The following is an 11,497-nucleotide window of genomic DNA, read 5'->3' on the forward strand; positions in this document are numbered from 1 at the left end:
CCATGTCTGCATGCCTAAATGCATTGAGTTGCTTCCATGTGATTGGCTGATTAGAAATTTGCATTAACAAGCAAATGGACAGGTGTACTTAATAAAGTGGCCGGTGTGTGTGTGTGTGTGTGTGTGTGTGTGTATAACCTACACATTTGTGTGCAAAAATTCTAAAGAAAGTCAGACCACAGGCAGTTTCAGTTTGACTACTGAACTGATACTGCTGTCGGGTCCTCACTGATAGTGCCAGATAGTGAAAACGTCAACTTTTTGGTTTGGACAAACTCAACCAGTGATAATTAAAATATTATAACCAATCTACATGCAATAGGCTCTGTTAAAAGCTAATCCATTTAGCAAATTTAGCACAAGCAATAAGTAATCAAAAACTAAATGTAGAATATGTTTTTAAACCATTAAATTTCAAACATGTAAGACAAGAAAAAAAAAAAAAACATTTCCACACAATAGAACCATATGTACATTACATATCAAATAATTTTAAGCAGCAAGTTGAAAAAGTGTGAGTGTGAACTATAAGGAGGGTCAAACTTTTGTTGTGGGAGGATTCAGATTCACACGTCAGATGATTAACAGTGGGTTTCTGGTAGAGAAGCAGTAGTTCAGAGAAAGATGTTTCACATGTTTGTTTTGTTCTGCTTGTGCTGGAGGCGTCTGTCGGGTAAGTTATAAAAGCATACATTACTTATTTCTGGATCCTTTTGGCAGAGCAATTAGCCACTGCTGGTATTCAGATGACACTATGTTCTTGAGATATAACTGTAAGATCTGTTTTCATCTGAGATCTTTATATGAATTGATGAGTTGCAGGACTAGAAAAACCATTACTGTATTTTAAAACGCTTATCATTTTACATGACCATGCTTTATTACTATTCTGAAATTCACATGGTATTTTCAGGAGAGAATTTAAATTAATTTAGGATGTCTGTCAGATCTTGATATGACTTTCATAGATATATAAAAATAACATTACCAATTCTCACTATTAACTAGTTATTACCTAACTAGCAAGATATTAACTGTTTATTAGTAAGTGCATATTGTGTATGATCTTATTCTACATCCCAAATTCTGATCCCCAAACCCAACTACTAACTGAATAACTACTAAAAAGCAGCAAATTAAGAGTTTATTGAAGCAAACATCTTAATTAATGGTTTATTTATAGCAGGAGTTGTACCTTAAAAGAAAGTGACCAAAACAATGAGAGAGTTAAACATTCAGGACATACTTGTGTAAGTTACTGTACTTTTTTAACTAAACTCCTTAAAACCCAGCATAAAGACTACAATATTCAACATATTGGAAATATGTTCTTCAGCCTGCATTTTTTGTTAAACTGCAAAAATGTTTTTTCAACCTACATTTGACAGCAGATATGCAAAATGAATGCTATGGGGTAGCATGACGCTAAAAACGGTTTCTTTTTATGCTGATGATATTTACAGGGATATAATGTCAACGTGTTAGGCTCAACACCAAATAAATACCACAAAACATCTCAACGCTGTCTATGATTTGAGGCAGAATATATCTGCCTCACCTACAGTTGAAGTCAGAATTATTAGCCATGATGGCAGTAAATAATATTAGACTAGATATTTTTCAAGACACTTCTGTACAGCTTAAAGTGACATTTAAAGGCTTAACTAGGTTAATTAGGTTAACTAGGCAGATTAGGGTTATTAGGCAAGTTATTGTATAATGATGGTTTGTTCTGTGGACTATCGAAAAAAAATATAGCTAAAAGGGGCTAATAGTTTTGACCTTAAAACGGTTTGTAAAAAAAATAAAAACAGATTTTATTCTTTTCACAATGAAACAAGTAGGACTTTCTCCAGAAGAAAAAATATTATCAGACATACTGTGAAAATGTCTTCTGCTACCCTGACACTCAGCTGCAGATGTGAATAAATAGCGGAAGAAAGTAGTTCCTAATACAAAAGGACTCGAAGCTGTGTGATATGGCTGTATATCGGCACTGCTCGGCCTGCAGGCTTGAGCCAACGACTACCTCCTAGTAGTAATTTATAGTGCATTATCAGTCCCTATATAGTGTATTATCAGTTGGAAATGGCACAGAAAAAATTGCATGGGATTTCAATTGGTAACAATTTTTGAAAGGTTTTGACCTGCTGATAATTATTATTAAAAAGACCTCCAACTGTATATATTTCCATATGGATATCTTTTTTGCACTGTAAAAAATCATTATGATGTCTGGTGAACAAGCTTCCACAAAAGAGGTAAACCAATGTAAAATCAAGGTGTACAGGGTACTTTTCTCTTATGTCTGCTGCTGGAAAAAGCTATTGGTTTAGGGAACAATTTATATCAGTGGTTTACTACGTGATCTGTACGATAAGCATCACCATCTTGAAGATTTATGCAAGAAGGAAGTGTATGTAAAACATACAACATAAATAATAATCTATGAAATTTGATTCTATTCTCTAGGTGTGTTTGGTGAGTCTGTGTCAGTGACAGAGGGAGATTCTGTCACTTTAAAGACTGGTCTTGCTGAAATACATGAAGATGTTGATATAGTGTGGAAATATGGAGCTGAAAAGTCTCTTATACCCCAAATCAGTAGATCTGGTGGAATTGTTTCCACATATGATTGTCCTGATGGGAGATTCAGAGACAGACTGAAGCTGGACAATCAGACTGGATCTCTGACCATCATTAACATCAGATTTGACCATGCTGGAGTTTATAAACTAGATATAAATGAAATAAAACTGACATCAAAAACATTCAGATTGTCTGTTCATGGTGAGTAGAGGCCATTTGTGCTGGCCCTTCAAATATTTTTATCCTAGTATTTATAAACTTAAATGTTTCATAATTTTACAATTTGAGATTACAGTGTAAACACATGGACTGTTTATTAAATTTGTTCTCATTTCTCTACCTTGTCTGATGTTTTCAGCTCGTCTGCCTGTTCCGGTCCTCATCTTCAACTCTTCTCAGTGTTCCTCATCCTCTCAGTATAATTGTTCAGTGTTGTGTTCAGTGGTGAATGTGAGTGCTGTGAGTCTCTCCTGGTACAAAGGAAACAGTGTATTGTCCAGCATCAGTGTGTCGGATCTCAGTATCAGTCTCTCTCTACCTCTGGAGGTGGAATATCAGGATAGAAACACCTACAGCTGTGTGATCAACAACACCATCAGCAACCAGACCACACATCTGGACATCACTCAGCTCTGTCAACCATGTTTGGGTACAGTAGTGATTACTTTCTGCAGCAATTTCAGTATTTTAATGAATCATACACTTACATCAATGATTACCTTTCGCAGATCCTCCAGAATCTTCAAATCTGATAGTATTTGTCTCTTCTTCCGCTGCTGTGGCACTTCTGTTGATTGTTTTTGGAGTCGTGATCTTCCGGATCTGCAGGAAACAAAGAAAATCTGTTCAGGGAGGTAGGTGTAACCTGTTGATTTTTAGCATCATTTAAAACATTCATTCATTTTCTCTTCGGCTTTGTCCTTTTGTTAATTTGGGGTCGCCACAGTGTAATGAACCGCCAACTTATCCAGCATATGTTTTACGCAGCGGATGCCCTTCCAGCTGCAACACATCTCTGGGAAATAATTTAAAACAAATTGTACTTTAAATATATACTCCATAGTAATCAATATTTGAAGTGAATCAAAAAAGATTTTCAAAGTTGTCCTAAGACAAAAATTGGTGATGTTAAATAGCTTTAACAATTGACTAAAGGTTTTAAACCACTTTAAATGTTGGCCACTGTACACCAGCTGTTTATGACAGATTTAATTTTTCTGTCTTGGTAACGTCAAGTTGTCTTGTCAAAGACAAAAACAGCTTGTGATGTATTTGTTTACGCCAAGTTGTCACAACAATCAATGTCATCTTTGCATTTAAAATAACGTAACTGAGCAAATAACACTCAATACATGTTGTCACAGGCCCACATGGAATCTGCGCATGCAGAATTCCACAGATTTCCACAGATTTTTAGGCCATTAATTCTTTTTATTTACTCAAGTAATTGTGTGTAAATTTTTATTTATTCAGTATTTTTAATTATTTACAGTAATATTATTGGCTAATGTGAAAATGTTCATCTGATTTATTTACAATGCAGTTTGTACAGTAACAATTTCTGTCTTGTAGTAGATCTACCAAATAAGGTGAATCGAATTGGATTTGCATTTTAAACATTAAATAAAAGTTAAAAAGATAATATATATATATATATATATATATATATATATATATATATATATATATATATATATATATATAAAAACTATTATGGTTTTAGTTATTATACTCCCAAAATAATTCTGCAGAAATCTGCAGATTTTTACCAAAATTCTGCGCAGAAATAGCAAAAAATGTCTGCAGATTTCGTCTGGCCCTAGTCATAAGCCATCGTTGGCATCTCATTCACATTAATCACGGTAATGTCATGATTATAAAGGTTTCATGACAGTCTTATGAACAAATGTAAAGTGTTACCCAATATTAGTAAATCTGCTATGATGAAATGCATCATGAATAACAGACTGAGCAATGATAGTTATGCCGTTTTAACAAACATGATATTTTTGTTGTGCAGAAGACATCACTTACATTGAGACAGTGTTCCACAAAAGGAAAGCACAGACGTCGGTAAGATCATTTATTCCGTATTCATGCTGTTTTTGATTTATTTCAGTGGCTAGTCAAAATTTAGATACTGTATTGACGTTATTCTGTGATGAGGTGTGCTCGTTTTTGAGATTCTTTTAGAACTTCCAACCCAGTTGCCTGTGGGAGAAATGACTAGAGTTCTAAACAAACAAACTGCTCGCTCTACAATAAAAAAGTACATAAAAAGTACATTAATATAATAAGAAAATGCCCGTTTGCAACATCAAGCAGCAGAACTAGCTGTTTTTAATGTCAAGAAATCAATAGAAGTGAATGAGACCTCAGGCAAAAAAGATCACAATGCTGTTGGACTTTTCCTAGTCCTCCTAGGTTAAGACATCAGCCAGTAGCTTTAAATATGTTTACTCAATTAGATGAATAAAGCATTACAGAGGTCCGGGTGTCAGAGAACAGCAATTCTTTGTCAGCTAGGCATGTAATGACCTGAGTGGGGATCGAACCCGGGTCTACGGTGTGGTTAGCAGTAGTCAGCAGTCAGCTAAGTCAGCAACTGGCAGCACAAGAGCAGAGGAGGAACAAAGTTAGTCCACAACGTATGAATTTAAATAAATATATCTATAAAAAATATATATATATATAAATATATATATATATATATATTTATATATATATATATATATATATATATATATATATATATATATATATATATATATATATATATATATATATACACACATATAAAAATATTTATATATATAAATAAATATATATATATATATATATATATATATATATATATATATATATATATATATATATATATATATATATATATACACATATATAAATATATCTATATATAAAAAATATATATACACACATATATAAATAAATATATACACATATATAAATATATATATAAATATACACATATATATATAAATAAATATATAAATAAATATATAAATAAATATATACACACACATATATAAATATACACATATATATATAAATAAATATATAAATAAATATATAAATAAATATATAAACACACACACACACACACACACACACACACACACACACACCCTCTACCACCCATATTTATCGTTGTCTCTATTCAGGCACTACAGTACGAACGATCCTCCATCCAGATCAGTTCAATCGTCAGTTGTTAGGCAGAACACGCCAATCTGCACAGAAAAAGTTACACATACACATATAGCCTGCAAGAGAGTGAGCCTTCGCCCCTCCCATCTGTGAATGTTCCTGTAAACGGGCACACTCTGAAAATAGAGTTGTAACATTTTGATGATAATAAGTACAGAGGAGTTTACTTCTGGGTTATCAGACACACAAAGCCACAGCTGTTATGGAGCAAATGCAATATGAGGTTAAGCACATAAGGTTATATGAGGATAAACACATAAGCGTAAGTTAATGTAATTAGTTAAAAACAGAATTAAACTATTAATGCGAGGATTAGAATGCATAGGATGAAGTCAAATTCATCAAAAATTCCTTCACTGCACCTGATCATACATAAAGAATAGGGTCAATATGGTATTTGTTTTTAGTTATCCATCACTCACACACTTGCTTCACATTGCATGAAAATCAAAATAGCAAGATAATAAAAAAGTTTCAATCATTTTCATTGTTGTAGAAAAAACTAAATATGATGACAAAAGCTGAAGTTCTGGACAGAAAAGGTAGAAATATGAGGGAAACACACATCAGTTTGATTAAAATATAGATTTTCTTTTTAAAATATGTTTAAATATGAGAAACAAACTATCCTGCTACTAGGATTTTGTAAGATACAGATTGGCAAAACATGCAGTTTTAGTTTGGATACATACAGTACAACATACATTTAATAGCAGACTTAGGGAAAGGGGTCTGGATGCAGACCTGATGCAGTGCAATCTGAGCTGCATCCAATGCTTTTTAATGCGCTCACCTAACCCCACAGTGATGTCACTACCTCCACTGAGCGTATAGTGTCTGACGTTGCATCGCTGAGAGATGCAGTCTCAGCTTGCATCATCAAGGCTGCATCCAGATACTATTGAAAGGGGGTAATTATTAATTAATTAATCGTTAAAACAACAATTAATGTGAAAAAAAGATATATGAGTAAACTAAAATTGATTCGAATGCATTATTTTACAAGGTGGATTTGTAATACAATGTTGCTGCTATTAATTTAATGCTGGTGAAATTGTATAATATTTTAAACAAATCCTGAACAAACAAGTCTTCTATTGTGTGTGTGTGTGTGTGTGTGTGTGTGTGTGTGTGTTTATTTCCACAGAAAATGAAAGCAGAACAAAGTGTAGTAGAAGGCAGAGTGGTCTACGCACCTCTCGCCATGAACAAAGGATTAACTGTTTTCTGAACAGCTTTATCTACCAGTTGCTTCATCTGGTCTGTGGTTGACTTTAGAGACCAAATCACCACATGCAGCAAACAGAACTCAGCACAAATTATAAAAAAATAAATATATAAATAAATGAGAGGGAGGCGCAGTGGCGCAGTAGGTAGTGCTGTCGCTTCAAAGTAAGAAGGTTGCTGGTTCGAGTCTCAGATGGGTCAGTTGGCATTTCTATGTGGCGTTTGCATGTTCTCCTCGTGCTTCGGTTTCCCCCACAAGTCCAAAGACATGCGGTTCAGGTGAATTGGGTTGGCTAAAATTATCCTTGGTGTATGTGTGTGAATGATAGTGTATGAGTGTTTCCCACTGATGGGTTGCAGCTGGACGGGCATCCACTGTGTAAAACATACTGGATAAGTTGGCGGTTCATTCCGCTGTTGCGACCCTAGATTAATAAAGGGGCTAAACTGAAACGACCATGAATGAATGAATACATAAATTAAGTTTAATATTAAACTAATTTCGTGAGGAGCACGTGCTCATGATTGACCCAGCTGGCCCACATTAAATAATCACGATCCTCCAATCAAAGGATCTCAAGTCACTATATATTTATCCTCATTTCCTTCCTACAACTATCCTCATCTGGAAGAGTCCCCCTCCTCCCCTTCTTCCACCTTTTATCCAGAATGTGCAGCACGTGGCCCAGTGACTAGCACTGTTGCCTCATAGCAAGAAGCCAAAGGCGTCGGGTCCTCGCTGGGCAATATGGTATTTCTGTATAGAGTTTGCATGTTCTCCCCGTGTCCAAGTGGGATTCAGCTAAACCTCCTCCAACAGAACAAGCTGTAGATTTTGAGCCACAACCTGTAAGTAAACACTCTGCATTCTCATCTTTAAAAACACAGCAAGCTAATTAGTTAACCAATATGCAGTAAGCAGCTACTTAGGACCTCAGGAAATTTGTGGGGCTCCGATAAAAACCTAGAATTATAAATTATACCCATAACATCATTTTGTATCTTATTTTGTATGGTGAGGGCCTAACTAATAAAATGTTTACGTAATTATAACATCTACGCAAATCTGTCTTACACCCACAATCATGGACTGATTAAGTCAGGTAAAGATTCAGTTTTAAAAACAATGTATTATTTTCGATTTATAATTTTTTTTAGTTGTGAATTCATTTTAAGAAAACAAATCTCTTAAAGTGCAGAGATTTCATTAAGACAAAACAGGTAAAAGTGGATTCAGTGATATGAGAAAAAAACAGCAACGGCAAAATAAATAAATGAGTAATAACTATAGACCCACATGGACTCTGCTTGCGCAGAAATCCGCAGTTTATTAGCTCATCATTCTGATTCTGTTTATTTACTTGTGTAAATGTGTGTAAACTTATATTTATCCAGTTTTTAAATTAATTTCAGTAATATTATTGACTAATAAATGTTAATATGATTTATTTACAATACAGTTTGTAAAGTTAAATGTTCTGTCTTTTAGTAGATCTATTATATGAGAAACTTGATTTGTTTACCAAATAAAGTGGATCTAATTGGATTTGCATTGTGAACATTAAATAAAATTTCAAAATATATCATTTATTATTTCATATTTACATTTACATTTAGTCATATTACGTTTTTACTTATGAAACACCCAAAAATGCAGATTTTGTCTGACCCTAGTAATAACTACAAAGGGTGCATTTTAGGACTGTTAGGCTTCATGGCTGGAACTGCTTATGGCCCCCAAATCACCAAATCCGCCCCTGCATATATTGGTGTGATTTATTTATTTTTTTTTGTCAGACTAGCATATTTGCACAGCATGCATCTATTCTTAAAGGTTTGTGTGAGTGAACAGGAATGTATGCGTATGTCTTGATGTGTGAAATGCGTGTGGTTAAAACCTTTTTTTCCATTCCAGCCCAATATGACGCTAGTGGTTTGACTTACAGGAAACATCTCTAATAGTAAATAATTGAACCCGTAAACCTTGTATTTTAACAACAAAGCAGACTGTAAATACGAAAATTAACACTTTGTGCGGATGTGCATCCTGACCTTTATCTTGCTCACTTTCAGAAGTCATTTTTAGACCCTGAGTGAGTAGCAGAGGGCGGAAATATACTTTATCTCATACCCTTGTAAAAAAAAAAAAAAAAAAAACACCCTTGTAGTGTCAGACATCAGTTTTGTGGCAGCGTTGACATCAAAACCCCCTTCTGCCCCTGTTTTTTATAATCACTTGTTTTCCAATTAGTCAAATGAGGACAAAGGTCATAGCTTTACACTCTAAAAAAACAATGAGTTGTCACAACCTAAATTTGGTCACATATTGACAAACAGCTATTGGGTTAAAAAGCCATAGCTTAGTTTACAGGTGCCCTACTATATAATGAAAATCTGGCAAAATCAAGGCATAGAATAATAAAAGATCAGTAGATGGAAATGGACATACGGTGACCAATCAGAAGACAAAACAAACCATGACGAGACTCCATGCCCTCTGCATTACATGGATTATAGGCTCTGAATGACCATTTTGATTACTTTTCCATTATTTGCCCAGCCCTACCACAGACTCTATTAAAAAAATGATTCCATCAACAAGTTCTGGATTGTCATAACCCAAATTGGGTCAAATATGAACCCAGCAATTGGATTAAAAAGTTGAAGTGTAATTGAAATAAAAAGTAATAATAATTAAGGCAACATTGGGAATCCATATTTACCCAACACTGGGTTACAACAACTCATAAACACATACATACACTGCACAGATACACACACAGAAATGAACTGTGATTAAAACATCATCAGGTTTGGTTTACCGCAGACTCTATTAAAAAAATGATGCCAGCAAAAATGCTGGGATGTCATAATAAGCCAATGTTTGGTCAAATATGAACAAACCCAGACATTTGGGTTAAAAAGTCAGTGTAATTTAAACTGAAAACAATTTTGCATTAAGTTGTTGGGTAACAACACAGCATTGTTTTAGAGCAGTGGTTCTCAAAGTGGGGGTCGGGTATCAAAAATCTATTTATTTTTATTAAACCATAAGAATTACCATACTTTATCCATAACCTACTGAAGAGAAAATATTCGTTTTTAGTTACTATACACTATGTGTTTACTATACTAGCTTATAGTTACTAGTTCTATTGGATTGCGACTTCTAGGGTAATTACATTATAATAAAAACACAGCAATAGCGTCAGATGCAGCAGATTGACCAGGTTAAACTTTCTGGCACATTTACAGCACAGATATACATTTTTAAAAAAATTAAACGAAGAGTAGACTTGGGTCTATTGTCGTGTGTGCGCCATTGCATGCAAGGCTTCTATATTTATAACCACCTCAGAGGATGTTGTGGGGTCGCGAGCAGGGGCGCAACTACACATATACTGAGAGGTATGCGGGTTCAAGTTTTGTAACTAAAATAAAATAGTTTTGAACAAAAAAAGTTACCAAAAGGCCTGATGTATCAATATGACACATAATAAATTTATAAAAACATGTATATTGTATAAAATGGATCTTGATAGAAGGATTAAAAACATTTCAGTTCCAAAAAATGTGAATATTCGGACAATTTGTTCATGTGTCAACTTTAACAGGGTTAAGAATCATTATAATCAAGTATATAATATTCATATAGGTGAATTTTTAATCCAAATATTTTATCTGAAATATCGGTTTATGTGAAATAGGTCTGTACTTACATAAACATACATTTTGTGTGATCCCTCTTATTTAGGCAAAATAATTAAATAATTAATAATAAATAATAATAAATAAAGAAAAAATTCAGATTAATCTTATAACTTTTGACCTCAACTGTACTGTATGTATGATTTGACAGTTTTATTTTGATAAAAATTGTAAAAAAAAAAAAAAATCTAAAGTTACATTTACATGAACACTTTACACTTGGCTCTGCGACTGCATGTTATTGTGTTGATTTTGAATTAAAATGTGTGTGCCAACGTATGCAACTCATGGTATAATTTTTTATTTATTAAAATACAATATTATACTCATACAAAATGCAAAAAAAAAAAAAAAAAAAACATTCTTAACAAAACATATTTATTTATTTATTTTTTTTATTTGAAACTTTTAGTAAGGATAATTTCAAAATAAGTTTTGGCACAATGGCGCCCCCCCCCATGTGTGGCGCCCCTATGCGCCGCATATACTGCATACCCCCTTTTTGCGCCACTGGTCGCGAGTCACTGGCATTGTCATTTTGGGGATCACGCTCTGAAAAGTTTGGGAACCCCTGTTTTAGAGTGTGTGATTATTTTTAAAACAGGCTCTGCGTCATGTTTTCGATTTGAGTGTGCGCGTTTGATGGACATACAGAGAAAAGCATCATCAAGATAGGTTTACCACAGACTCTATTTAAAAGACACACACACACACACACACTCAAACCCACAGGAAAATCTTGAGA

The 11,497-nt window shown here is 33.9% G+C and overlaps 1 protein-coding gene across 1 annotated transcript; it reads left to right on the plus strand.

The window, feature by feature from the left end:
* The first annotated feature begins 529 nt into the window (after positions 1–529).
* LOC101884288 (SLAM family member 5-like) lies at positions 530–10,610 on the plus strand. Its single transcript, XM_073937134.1, has 6 exons — positions 530–673; positions 2,473–2,790; positions 2,948–3,238; positions 3,318–3,443; positions 4,610–4,662; positions 6,965–10,610. Exons 1-6 carry the CDS (start codon positions 625–627, stop codon positions 7,046–7,048), a joined length of 921 nt encoding a protein of 306 aa, XP_073793235.1. The 5' UTR covers positions 530–624; the 3' UTR covers positions 7,049–10,610.
* The last annotated feature ends 887 nt before the right edge of the window (positions 10,611–11,497 follow it).

This window comes from Danio rerio, chromosome 22, assembly GCF_049306965.1.
Source record: "Danio rerio strain Tuebingen ecotype United States chromosome 22, GRCz12tu, whole genome shotgun sequence".
NCBI lineage: Eukaryota > Metazoa > Chordata > Actinopteri > Cypriniformes > Danionidae > Danio > Danio rerio.

Excerpts from the sequence above, each read along its gene's own strand:
- LOC101884288 (XM_073937134.1), top strand. The coding sequence starts at position 625 with ATGTTTCACATGTTTGTTTTGTTCTGCTTGTGCTGGAGGCGTCTGTCG. Across the intron at positions 3,444-4,609 it reads AAGAAAATCTGTTCAGGGAG|AAGACATCACTTACATTGAG; the intron begins GTAGGTGTAACC and ends TTTGTTGTGCAG. Across the intron at positions 4,663-6,964 it reads AAAGGAAAGCACAGACGTCG|AAAATGAAAGCAGAACAAAG; the intron begins GTAAGATCATTT and ends TTATTTCCACAG.